The sequence below is a fragment of the Zosterops lateralis genome (genome assembly GCF_965231275.1).
Source record: "Zosterops lateralis genome assembly, chromosome: 19".
NCBI lineage: Eukaryota > Metazoa > Chordata > Aves > Passeriformes > Zosteropidae > Zosterops > Zosterops lateralis.
Genome location: NC_139779.1, coordinates 8,730,844 through 8,744,645, shown reverse-complemented (window position 1 = coordinate 8,744,645; position 13,802 = coordinate 8,730,844). Strand labels below are relative to the sequence as shown.

The window sequence follows — 13,802 nt, the reverse complement described above, 5'->3', positions numbered from 1 at the left end:
CAGAATAAGCAGCAGGTACTCTTCTTTTTGCACAAATATTTCTGCTCCTGACAGTTAAGGCCATGTGGTTTCCCTTTTTGGTAAACTACTCTGCCAAGTTGGGGTGGTGTTTGTTTATTTGTTTAATAAAAAGTGCTTTTATTTATAGAGAAGAAAAATCTCAGTTGTCAGCTTTGGAAACAAACCTTCTGTTTATCGTGTGCCAAAACACCCCTATAGAACCCCCAAACCAGCTTCCCCTCAGTGCCTGCCAAAAGCTGGTTCTCAGCAATTTGTGAGGTATTTCTAGCTTGATGTCACGCAAATCATTCACATTTTCACCCTCTTATAATGAACCTGAGTGTGGGTGATGGACTGACCACAGTACTTTAGTGTCTGACTATGAGTTATGTGCCTGTCTCTCCCCCAGGTTTGTAGCAGGATCCTGGGTCTGAACATACAAGCCAAAAAAGACTTCATGTGCAGCTAGTACTGAATTAAAACTCCAAATCATCCAAGGCAATTTTAGGTTTGTTTCCATGGCATTGATTTTTTTTTTCATTTTTAATTATGGCTTGAAGGTGAGAGGGGTTATTCTTACCTTTTGAAAAGTTGCCTTGTAGGATACAATGGCTCAAGGTTGTTTGGATTTCTAACGCCTGTTGGTGGCATCTTTCTGAAAAGCAGGGTTAACATGGATACAGCTCGGAGAACGGGGTTACTGGGCTTGTTCAGTAGTGCCTGTGCCCTCATGAGAACATTCAGCATTCTGGCATTAAAACGCTGGATGTGAATTGTAGTTTATGATGTTTATCACTTTACCTCACGCCAGGGTTTGAGGTACAGGCGATCCTTGCTAAGGACAGCCGTGACAGCTCTGAAGTCATTCCCTGGCTCGGGCGCGGGGGCTGCGGGGAGCCTGGGGAGGCAGGACGCGTCCTTTGTCATTCCGTGCCGGGGCAGGGCAAGCCAGGCTTCCCAGGGAGAGGACAAAGCTTCCAGGGGGGAAAGCGGGGAGCAGAGTCCAGGAGAGGGCCACGCACCGGCCCGGGGGCTCAAACTTTCTGTGACAATGAGAAACCGAAGTGCGTTACCGCGACCGGCCCCATCCCCGCACAGCCCCGGCACACAGAGCACACAGAGCCCCCCATCCCCGCACACAGAGCTCCCCATCCCCGCACACAGAGCACACAGAGCTCCCCATCCCCGCACACAGAGCACACAGAGCACACAGAGCTCCCCATCCCCGCACACAGAGCACACAGAGCACACAGAGCACACAGAGCTCCCCATCCCCGCACACAGAGCACACAGAGCTCCCCATCCCCGCACAGCTCCGGCACCCAGCGCTCTCTATCCCCGCCCGGCCCCGGCACTCAGAGCTCGCCATCCCCGCACAGCCCTGGCAGCTCGCACCGCACATCCCCCTCACGGCCCGGGCGCTCCGCACCCCGCGCTCCCCATCCCGGCGCGGCCCCGGCGCTGCCCATCCCTCAGGCCGGCGGGGGCGATGCCCGGGGGCGATGCCCGGCCGCGCACATCCCCGCTCGGCCCCGCCGCGGCCCCCGGGCCTCCGTGCGGGGCCGTGGCGGCGGCCGGGCCGCTCTCCGCAGGCGCGGGGGCTCTGCCGCAGCCGCGGGCCCGGAGCGGGGCGGGGGCTCCTCCGCGGCCGCCGAGCCGCCCCCTCCCCGGGCGCCGTGAGGGGCGAGCCCGCCCCGGCCCCGCTCCCCCCGCGGGCGGCGGAGGCGGAGGGAGAGGCGGGCGGGGGCCGGGCGTTGATGCCGCCGCTCCTCCCGCAGGGCTCCCCGGCCCCGCGGCCGCCCCGCAGCCCCCGCGCGGGGTATGAAGTTGCGGCGGCGGCGGCGGCGCGGCGGGCGGAGCGGGGCGGGCGGCCCCGGCCGCGCCTCCTCTGCGGGGCCATAGTCCGGGGCGGGCTCGGCGCGCCCGGGCGAGCGCTGCCGCCGCTGGCCGGCCCTCCCGCTCCGCTCGCCTCTGCCGGCCGGCCTTGCCCTCCCCTCCCGCTCCGCTGGCTGGCCCTCCCCTCCCCTCCCGCCCCGCTCCCCGCGGTGCGCGGCCGGCCGGGGCGCTCCCCGCGATGTGCGCGCAGCGGCGGGCGGCCCCCGGCCCGCTCCCATAGCCCTGCCCGCAGCGCGGCGGCTGGCGGGGCCCCTCGGGAACTTTGATGGCTTCTTTGAGGAGAGTCAAAGTCCTGCTGGTGTTAAACCTGATCGCCGTGGCTGGCTTCGTCCTCTTCCTGGCCAAGTGCAGACCCATCACCACCAAGAGCGGCGACTCCTTCCGTGACATCCATCCCAGGGCAGAAGTGGCCAACCTGACAGCCCACGGCATCGGCTCCATCCAGGATGCGGTGCTGAAGAGGCTCTCGCTGCTAGAAGACATCGTCTACAGGCAGCTGAATGGTAGGAACGGTTCTCCTGCTCCTTAATGCCCTCGGGGCAGGGCTGGCGATGGGGGAGCGGGGCTCGGAGCAGGTGCCCGCCCGCCCGGCCCGAAGTTTGCATGCCGGACCCCTGCTCCCCTCTCTGCTGTTGTGCAAACGGACTGAACCGATTTAGCATCTGATTTCCAAGTTCCGTGTGTGTCTAAAGCTCGGGGTACCTCGCACAGGATGGAAGGAGGTGGTGATAACAGAACGCTGCCTTTCAGGTTTCTAGCGGCGGGCAGAAGCGAACAGTGGCACGATTTCTGCATCAGACGAGCCGGGGGTGCAGTGGGTGAACGCGGGTTGGAGCAGCACAGGGTGTATTGATTGAGGGAATGGCTTTTACTCCTACAGAGCTGCCTTTGGAAAGGAGTTTTCAAATGGCTCAAGTGTGTTGCATCATTTGAGTGCAGAAGGTCAGAAAGCAAAAGGCACTTTCTCTAAGAAGTTAAGCAAACTATTCAGTATTTCCTATGGCTCAGCGCTGACAACTGCTAATTAAAATCTCAAGTAATGTTTCTCTTTATGGCACAGAAAAGGGATTTCTATTAAAATCTCACCAGGTTCGGTAGTTCGGAGACGTAGAAAGGGAGTTTTAAAGATGCTGTGCAGGATAGAGAAACAAACACATTGTAAAGATGTAAGAAATCTAGGTGAGGTATCTAATTAAAACACTCACTGCGTGGAAGCTGATTTTTTTAAAGTTGTTCCCCACGGATTCACAACTGGGGGTGTAATTTCAATCAAGGGTCTTGCTTATTGCTTCCAATCTCTGTAGTTTCAATCCCTGCAAGTTTCTGTGTGTCGGAATGAGCAGAGCTGGTGTTCCCAGCAGTGTCAATGTGATTCCCTCTCCGAGTTTGGAATATGGAGCTCCTGCCCCACTCTGTGCTGTGCTGAACCAAGATCTGGTGTGTGCAGTGTCTCTGTGCTGAGCCTGAGCTGTAGCTGGTGTCACTGGAGGAGAGGCAGGTGCAGGGATGCAGCGTGGCTTTCCCAGAGCACTTGGCTCGGGCAGTGGCTTTGGGAACAGCACCGGAGCACTCAGCTGAAGAGGAAAGTGTTACTGATATTCCTGCTTTTTACACTTGCATGAGAAACCTGTCCTGCCTGTGCCTGGCACCATGAGATGCTGAAGTGGCACTGGTGAGCGATAAACAGAGAAGAGTAAGAATAACGAGGAATAAGGTAGAAAGTTGAATGCTATTTGCAATCAAACTGTGAAATTACCTGCTCCTGGATCCTGCTAGGGCAGAAGTTTCCAGGAGGATTTAGGCAGTTTTTCGGGCAATAACTGCAGCTCAAGATAAGAGCCCTTATTCCAGGACGATGGACTAGGACAGGAGAAGTTATCATGCAGCAGACTGCCATCCCTGCAGGCACAGGGTGTGCTGGGTTATCACTTACAGCCCTTCTGTGGAGATTAAGGTGGGGCTCCCGGTTGTGCCCTGCCCGGGGGGCTGCTCCTGGCCGTGGCTGGTGAGAAGAGGTGCAGGGGCAGGGACAGCTCAGTGCTGTCCCCAGGCTGCTGTGGGCACTGAGCGCTGTCTGGAGCCTGCTCAGTGCTGAGCAGCAGTCATGCACCTACACACCAGGGGAGGCAGAGAGGGAATAGATATGTTGGCATATCACAAACGTTTTCTCAGGGCAGGCAGAAAGCTGAGCACATAAATGTGACATCTTGTCTGGCCTCTGCATCCTGGGGTGATTTATAGCAGCGCTGATCAGTCTGGCTAAAAAAATAGCTCTGGCACGGCGCTTATGTAACTTTGGCTCCATGTATATTTGGTACATGTGGTTTGGAGAGAAGCTCAGCGTGCTCAGTGCTCTGAGGGGTGGCTGTGGGCTGTGCCTCAGCTGGGCTGGGATTTACAGCAAGGTGTGGGGGGCCAGGTGAGCCCCATCCCCACCCACCAGCACTGAAAGGAAACATTGAGGGGCACTGGGACAGCCCCTGGGACTGAGGATGAGGAGCAGCTGGATTTGCTTTCCCACCAGGAATTTTCTGTGCCTGGATCAGCGTTCATCCTGGGCACTTGAGGAACACCTGAAATCTCCTGCCTGCTGGAAGTGTGCAAAAAGGAGCTCTCCACTTCTCTTTGCTTTTTGTGCAGGTAGTTTTGTGCTGGTGCCTCACAAACCCCACCTTAGCTCTGGGCAGAGCTCCCTGCACAATGACCTACTGAGAGATGAGATTTCTCTTTTGGTTCTAAAAGGTCATGATTCATTTGAATTCTGACCTGTGGTTTAACAGTTACAAAATCATGGAATAAAGTATCCATAGGGTGACAAGTGGAAAGCCTGCACCTCACAGAGCATTGGGAAGTGTTTGGCCAAAGAGAGAAGCTACAACCCAGTCTGGGTGCAGCCAGACATGGGTTTCTCCTGCATCATAGGACTTGGCTTTATTTCAGTGAGAGTTGAAGCCATCTTTAAAAACCTGAATGTCTTCAAAAGCTCCATTCTGTATAGATGAAATGAGCAATCTGATCATACCATTGCTGTGAGTTTGCTTTGTGAGTCATGTAGTGTAAAGCATATTGGAAATAACAGCTCTCGGTGGTACAGCAGCCCTCATGTTTTATGTGTGTGTATTTATTTATCTCTGTAAAGGTTGGCCATAAAAACAAGCTAAACATCACTGCTTTGGCTCTGGGAAAGGAGGGATTTGACACAATCCTTCTGTCTGAATGATGTTTCTCTGCCATGCCATTCTGGAAATAATACCAGACTCTCTCTTACTCCTCTCTGGGAAGAAGAGCTGTCCCAAAGGTGGCCCAATATGTAAATTTGCTTTGTTCTTTCTATAAGTTAATTATTGCTCTTTAACTCATTGCACAGGTTGTGTGGGGTTTGCTCTTTGCTGATCTCTAATTGATGGCTCCCACACACAGAGGTCCGAGGGTGCCCTTTGGAATAGAGGGCTTTGGATGTGCACTGATCTGGGAGTTCAGGGGATTTTTAATTTCTGCGGTATCTTTTATGGATAGAATTCTCTTGTCCAGCAGATGAGTAGAGAAAGCTAATGAAGGTCAGAAAGGAACGTGTGTATTTTACTCTGGGTGTTAACTGCAACTTGTCTTTTTGATCCAAGCTTGTTTTTTCTGGGCTGACATAAGTACAAATTGTGATCCAGATTATTTCCAACTTTATGGAAATTTGCACAAATGAACTTTTCAGTTTGTCTCTGTGTTTACAAAGAGAGGGTTTTTGTGCTGTGTGACCAGGTGAGAAGCTGAAGGGAGCAGAGACTCAGAAGGGAGCATTCAGCATTTTCAGGAGCCGTGTGCTGCTTCCTGGGAAGTACTGGCCAAAGTCTTCCCATTAGCTCATCCCATTCCTCTGGGGCTAATGCAGGAACCCACTGATGACTATAAGGAATTTGACAGCTTGGGCATTTACAGGACCCAGAGACAGCAAAGGTGGGTCGAGCCTTTTACCATCCCAGTGGCTGGAGGGTGGGTGACAAGGCTTGAGGAAAGCTGAAATTTGTGTCCAGTGTCTAGAGGTGCTGTGGGAGCCTCTCAGTGGGATGGGTCAGTAAATGGTGTTGCCATTGGAAAACAGGCATTTGAGGAGGGAGAGAACTCTCAATAAACCCTGGGTTTGGGTGTGGGGAGCCATCCCCTGTACCTGCCATGTCTGAGCATCTGGAAAAGATGTGAGCAGGTCACCTGTGCTGCTCACTGGGGACCTGAGGAGCCTCCCAGCCTCCACCTTCCAGGCTGTGTCCAGCTGGGGTCTGGCTCTTGGATTAGAGCCTCCAAGCAGTGTGAAGGCTGGAAACTCCCTCTCTGGTGCTTTGGATCCTGGTGGGTAGGGATGGGTTCACAGCAGCAGCCGACTCCAGTGAGTGCTCGGCCGCCTGGAAGTCAACCGCACAGGGATGATGTGGCATCTACCTGAGCAGTGTGGAAAAATAGCACAGAAATTCTGAACTTCAAGCTAAATACTGGTAAGACAGAGAATGGAAGGGCATTGCTGACTCATCCAGAGCTCTTCTGTTAAATTTTATTCTCTAGTCTCTCAACAGGCCATGGAACCACAGAATGATTTGGGTTGGAAGGGACCCTAAAGACCACCCAGTTCCAGCCTTCTGCCATGGGCAGGGACACGTTCTACTATCCCAGGGTGCTCCAAGCCTCATCCAACCTGATGTATAAGATCAGGGTGAATTAAAACTATTTGCAGATTTTTGTAAAAAACAGAGCAGTGATGAAGGAATGCCGAAGCGAAGTGTGCCAGAAAAGGAGTGAGGAAAGAGGTTCACCCTCTGTTCACCCTTTCTTCCCCTGTGGTAAAGAAATGCACAGATTAAACTGCTGCTTTTACCAAATGTTAATGCTGAAAAGGAACTTTACATTCCTTGGGGGTGAAATAAGCCTGTGTTCATTTTTTAAAGCAGCCTGCGTCTGTGCTTTTGCACATGGAATAATGTGAACATGCTGAGGTATGGCCAAGTGCATGCCAGCAGCCTCCTGTGTTCTGGCTGTGCTCTCATCTGCTTATCCAATTAGGAAATTAACTTTGGGAGGGTTGCATATGGACATGGAGGCTGACACTGAACCACAGCCCTCAGCATGGTGTTGCTATCCTTGTAAAGTGGCACTTAATTAACTTAAAACACTTTGGAGATACGTGGATTTGCTTCCCATAAGGATAAGATAATGCTTATCTTCTCTAACACTTATCATCCTCCAAACACATTACAAACTTAGCTAACCACTGAGTATAGAAATTATATATGTAAATAAGGCAGATTAAAAGTGGTTTTATCAGTGTTTAGGAGAATGTAATAGCACTACACCCACAGACTGGTAATATTAAGGTTTTAATGGGTAGGTAATATATTAACTTAAATGCTAAGAAATTCCCTGATTAGGATAAATAACTAAGTGTAAATAACTGAGAGGAGGGAAAAGCTGTTTGTAGGCAGAAGGGCCCAAACTTTAATGATGTTATTGAGCTAAAATAGTTCTTTATATGAGCAGAGCCTTGGTGGGTGAAATCCTTTGATATAAGAAAGGATGATGTGGAGATAAGAGATACATGATGGGGATGTGGCTGCTGTGTTAACTGATGGTTGTCACCCAGCAGCTGGGATGCTGCTTCCCTGTCTGTCCCACTGCCAGGATGTTTCTGAAGTGGAAAATAACTGTATTATGTAGGATGGCCTTTACATATTATATAGCAACTTGATGAAAATTGCCACTTTAACATTTAGGATATACCCAACAGATTTGATTGCCATATTCTTTATTAGGAATAATGAAAATTATGCATTCAGTGCCTGCTTTTAGAAATCCTCAGCCTAAACTTCCTCACAGCAGGAGAGAGGTCTGCAAAGGCTCAAGGCACCTGAGAGCTGCTGCCTGTAAATTATTCTTAGCAGGTTCCTGAGATTTGGGTTTGATACTTATCAAGGAATGAATAAAGGAAATACTTCTTAGAGAAATAATAGAGTTAAAAGGTGAAGCTTAAGACAGACATTTAGAAGCATCTGGAAGCTCAGACATTAATGTGACATTTAGTTTGCAACCCATCTGACAAGGAACTGATAGATAATTGTGGGGTTTGATGGTTGTTTGGCATCATGATCCAAATATTCCCTGACATTGACAATGAATGAGTAATAAGCCAGTAACACATTTGTCGTGCAGAGACAACGCAGGATTCATGGGATGCAATGGCAGTGACCAGAATACAGTGACAACTGTGGTGTTTTAGCTTTGCATATTAATTCAGGCCTCCCTTTATGGAGAAACAACCTTCCCTGGCTGGTAGAATTCACAAAGCTACATTAGATTTACACTGCCTGTTTAGTTGTGCAGCTATGAGAAATGTCTCCCCAGGGACACAAAACACCCAGAAAGGTGCTGTAGTTCTGTGAGTAACAGTCCTGCGTGTGAGTCTCAGCCTGGATCAGGAGTGTCCCCAGGTGTCTCCAGGGAGAGACGCCTGGAGTTGGATATATTTGGAGAAGCATTGGCATTTAGAGTTTCAGTGCCTGGAGGCTTCCAGCTGCCACTCCACAAGTCTGCCCATGGTGTTCTCCCCTGCTGGGCTCCCAAAGCATCCTGGATACCTCAAGCCCTTTGGGATGGGGGCAGGATTTGCTGAGGAGCAGTCCTGTGCTTCCTGTCTTGGAGATCTCCCCTCTTGACCAGGCAGGACTGATGTATGAAGTTGGCTTTAGGCATGTGCTGTCCATGTGCTTGGATTTTGGGGAATCTTCTGGTGCATTCCAGGCTGTCCTCCCTCCTTATCCTTTCCTGGCAGAGAGCACGAGTGTTGCTGATCAGAAAATGCAGCCTGTGGGAAACCCACCTGTGAACAGGGCCACACAGCAAAGGGAAATGAGCCTGCTCAGGTAACCAAGGAGGTTTTACTAATTTTGTGATTCACGCCGCTAATCTTTGCCTAAAATGGAACATCTGCTCCAGATGTTGCTGGCAGGCTTCCAGTTCCCAGCTCCTCAGATACGCCTGAGCTGCGGGGTGTAGCTGAGGGCATTCTGCATGCTGATAGATTACATTTAAAAGGGAGGCTTATTTTTGGTAAGATGTCCTTATCAACGTCTGCAAAGGGCTGTTCAAGCTGAATACTTGGAGTATTGACCCTCCTGTGAGTCAACAGCAGTGATTCAACTCCAGAAATGTACCCGAGCAGCACAGAGATTATTTTTCCTAAACAGTTCTGGGAGTACAAGCAACTGTATTTTCCAGCCCCCAATCCCCACGGTCAGATTTGTTCTAGAAATTGTTGAATGCTTTACACCTTATAGCTACATGCCTTGCTATTTCTGCCTATAAATCTAATAGCTATCGACCCACATTCTGACATCCCCTGACGGTTATCTAAAAATAATGCAGGAATGATGCAACGAGACGTAAAACTGTGAGGAGAGGGCTGTGCTGAGCCATCACAGCCTGCTCTAGGTGCAGCTCTGGGCTCTGCTGCTCAGGTCCTTGGGGAGATGGAAATTTGCCTGAAAAAGGAAGAAAATTCCTGGTGAGTTGGATAAAAATCACAGTTTGCGTTTTCCTTTTAAAAATCTGATCCTCGGCGCTCGCAGGGCGCTCGCTGTGTAATGAATCCCAGTTCTGTGATCCTGCCCTCCCAGGGATTCCTCCCTGGAAGTCACTCTGATCCCTGATACCCCAGAGAGTGATGCCAAGGGCTGTCTGCCATGTCCCAGCACTTGTTCTGCCTTGGAACAGGAAACACCGACAGCATCACCGGGTCTCTACTGGGGGAGTAATCCGAGAACTCTGCTTTAATGGATTTGTTAAAAATAGGGATCTCCCTGGGCTCTGCAACCCAGGCTGGTGTGCAGGAGGAGCACTACTCTTCCTGCTGACAGGGAAAATGAGAGATCTTTGGAGCTCTGGGGCTGTGTCATACACAGTCAATCAGCACATCTTCCCTCACAGCTGCTGTGCCATGGTGCACATGGGAATTTAATTCCTGGGCATTAAAACCACTGGTGTGATGTGTCAGCATGGGATGCTCAGGAAGGAAGGAGGGAAAGGGAATCCTTAGTCCCTCTCCCCTTTAGAGCCCTTAAATGCAAGTGGAAATGACTTAGAATCACAGACTGGGTTGGGTTGGAAAGGACCTCAAATCCCATCCAGTCCCACCCCTGCCATGGACAGGGTCACTTTCTACTATCCCAAGGTGTTCCAAGCCCCAATGTCCAACCTGGCCTTGGGCACTTCCAGGGATCCAGGGGCAGCCACAGCTGCTCCCGGCACCCTCTGCCAGGGTGAGAGCAAAGAATTCTTTCCCAATATCCCATGTAACTCTTCCCTTTGTCAGTTTAAACCCCTTTGGTCTTGTATCCCTTCCTGTGGTTTGAGGTGTGAGTGCCCCCAGCACCTCCCTGGCTCTGGAAGGGGAAGGCTCAGGCTGGGAAGAGCTGGACTCTACCATGTGCTGACTCTGAGCATCCTTGATCCCTCTGGCTGCACTCCCCAGCACCCAAAAGGGATACAGGATTTCCTTTGCTCCCATCTCCTGTATGGAACACCAGGACCTTTCTGTGTTGGTGGGCACTGGAAATCCAGATTGCTGTTTCTTGGTGTCTAAGTGCTGACACAGAAAGCATAAAGCCATTACAAGAGAGAAGTCAGCAGTGGATTAGCAGACACCAGCAGAGCCCCAGCCAAGTTATTCTGGGTGATTCCTCGAGCTGCAGAGCCTCAGAGAGCCAAGCAAGGTTTCTTACCTGCTAGTTGTCAGAATTTATTCAACCTCAGTTTTAATTTTCATTAGCTGATGCAGTATTTTGGCTCATGCAGTATTTTGGGCAGAGTAATGGCCCACTGTGATTGTGCCTGTTCTCGGAGCATAAAGGTAAAGTGAGAAGGTTAATTTTAAAATAACAATTAGAATCTCTTTCTGGGTCTTTGCCTACATTACACTTTAAATGAAATCATGAGGGCACTCACGTTTGCACCAAATTACTGCTAATTCTTCCAAAGCAGTTGCTTGATCACACTTTACAAACACAAAGCAGAGGAGGAGAATAAAAAAGTGAAAAGCCATTTAATGAATTTTAAAGCTCGCTTATATTTCATTACTGGATTTTAAATTTTTGTTGACCTTTGTGTGTTCTTAGTATTTGCTGCCTTCAGAGAGATGGGCTGGAACATTGAATGCTTTAAATAGCTGGGAACATAAACCCCCTGTTCTGCTGGATTTTATTTCAGTATTTCCTCTTTGCACTGACAGGACAATAACAGTAATAACCATTATCCTGGTGTAAACCACGCCGTGTCTTGCCCTTTGCTAAGTGTAGCCCAAACACTGTAATGTGGGATTTCAGTTTGCTGGAAGTTGTTGCTCTTGTCACCAGGAGGGACTGGTGTCACCACTGAGGGCAGCAGGATCCAGCAGGAAAGGCTTGGGGCTCAGTTCTAACTCTGATGTTTTGTGTGGTGCTCCACCAGTCACACAGAATAGTATTAGAAAAAATATGTAAGTTAGGGATTCATGTTCTCTTATGTAGTACTGAAGGGATGTCTCAAGGACAGGAAGAGATGAGGTTTTTATGTGGGGAATGATGTGAGAACAAAGGAAACCTTGCAGACAAATTTTGGTTTTTGAAGATGCTTGGCACTGGTATCAAAGAGGTGGGAACAGGAAAAGTGAGGCAGGAGAGGTGCTGGGTGTGCTTCTTCCTCTCTAGGAAATCCCACAGAGTGGGCCAAGCCTGAAGAGACCACATAGGGTCACTGGTGTCAGGTCCCTGCTCAGGCAGGGCCATCCCAGAGCACAGGGCACAGGATTGTGTCCAGAGGGCTCTGGAATATCCCCACTGAGGAGACTCCAGCCCCTCCCTGGGCAGCCTGTTGAGGGCTGGGCACTACCCAGGGCAGAAGTTGTGCCTCCTGTGCAGGGGGAATTGCTGGGCATCCATTCCAAGGGCTGGGATGGAGTCTGGATGGAGTGATTCCCTCTCCCTTAGGCTGGGATCTTGCCCAGTGGCCCTGACTGGTTCCTGTCCCTGGTATTTGGTGCTATAAACCAGTGAGAAACAGGCTGTTCCCAAACCACTTAATATAAATCATGCAGAATGAGGCAAAAGATTGGGAGGAGGGAAAATTAGACCTAAAGTTGTATTAATTCCCTGTCACTTTTGGATTTCAAACTCCTCTTGGTTTAAATCTGTATTAATTGCATAATGATTATGGTGAAGGGAGGATATGTTAGAAAATGAAATAATAGAATATCCTCAGCTGGAAAAGGCCCACAAGGATCATCAGTCCAACCCATGGCCCTGCACAGGACACTCCAGCAATTAATAAATCAATTATTAAAGGGACACACAGAGGGACCCTGGTTGTGGGAAGGTAACCAGGGGTAACCAGAAGTGTCAGTTTGGAGCAGCAGGTGCTGCTGGTGGGACAGGGGCTCTTTGGATGACGTGATAGAGTGGACTCTGCCAGTCTGGTTTTCAGCCCCTCAGGTGGAGGTAAGGAACAAACTTTCAGTCTCTGGAGAAATAAATGACTGATATACCCCGTGGGATGGGGGAGCTGCTCTCTCTGGCATGAAGGGGAATGGTTCACATGTAAAGCTGTTTGCTCAGTGCTGGGTTAGGAGGGGACAGTGAGTGAGGTGCATCATGCAGGTGATTTATGGGGTGCAGAGACCCCTCAAACCTCCTGTCAGGAGGTCTGGAGGTAGTTCCTGCCTTTTGCAGTATCTGACACGGGAGGTGTTGTGGGGTCAGGTCATATTGACTTGAGTTGCTGATGGATCAAGCACTGAATCAATTCTGACTTTCTGGGGGACTTTTTTCTGACAGACATGAAAGGGGCTAGGCAGTAAAATGGGATTTTACACTTTTATCAGTCTTTTCCTAGTAAGTTGCTCGGCTTCCAAGTACTAATTAATGCTGTGTTCCATCCATGAATTGTCCTTCCTACTGTTGCTGTCTGTTTGATCTGGGAGCAGCAGCACACCTTGCAGATTAGAGCTGCCTGCTCTAATTGGGCTGCAGTGGGGACAGAGAACAGGAAGGAACAAAACTTAGACATCTCATCCCCATTGGAGGCCTTCAACATAATTTATGCTCTTTGTGCAGCTGTTTGGAAAATCCTCGAATTCCCTTGAATGTCCAGCTCTGCATATCCAGAAACACCCAGCTCCAGTTCCAGAAATTCCAAAGAAATTTGATTTGAATATCCATGTTCACTCCAAAGCTATAGACTTGGGTGGAGACATCTCTGGTATCATTTTAGTCTGAGGCTGCCCAGGCTTTTCCAGCATGAGAAACTGCTTTAATCTGTTTAAATTTTTTCCAGTTGGACTGAGATGGTTGGATATGTCCAGATCTTGTTTGTCTTTAATGCCATCAAACTGGTCCACATGGTCCTGGGAAAGATGCGTGAGAAGAATCACAGAATGTCCTGAGCTGGAAGGGACCACAGGGGTCATCCAGTCCAGCCCCTGGCCCTGCACAGACACCCATCAATCCCACCCTGGGCATCCCTGGGAGCTCCTGGAGCTGTGGCAGCCTCAGGGCTGGGACCATTCCCTGTTCCGTGTATCAAGAACAGGTCCCATTGTCCCTGTGGAGGGACAAAAGTGGCTCTAAAGGGAAAAGGACTGGAGTGGCTGAACCAGCAGCTCAAAAAAATGGGGCTGAGAAATCATGGGAGGAGAGAAGGGGGGAGATGAGGAGGCTGAGATGGGTGGGGACCTTTGGAATTGAGAGGGAGGGATGGGACATGGGATGGGACGGGGTGTCCAGGCAAGAAGCAGCAGTCCTGGGGGCATCTCTGGTTTGCTTCAGGAATATTTGAATGTTGTGCAGCTGCTTATTTTGTTACAAGTAGTGGAAAAAGGGCCCTCTGCAAAAAAAAAAAAAAAA

The 13,802-nt window shown here is 50.2% G+C and overlaps 1 protein-coding gene across 1 annotated transcript in view; it reads left to right on the top strand.

Annotated features, from left to right (window-relative positions):
• The first annotated feature begins 2,105 nt into the window (after window positions 1-2,105).
• The window catches only part of GALNT17 (polypeptide N-acetylgalactosaminyltransferase 17), a 211,587-nt gene continuing 199,890 nt past the window's right edge, over window positions 2,106-13,802 (top strand). Inside the window, exon 1 of the mRNA XM_083875493.1 lies at window positions 2,106-2,399. Coding sequence (XP_083731619.1) covers window positions 2,162-2,399 — 238 coding nt within the window. The 5' untranslated portion in view covers window positions 2,106-2,161. The remainder of the gene's footprint in view (window positions 2,400-13,802) is intronic.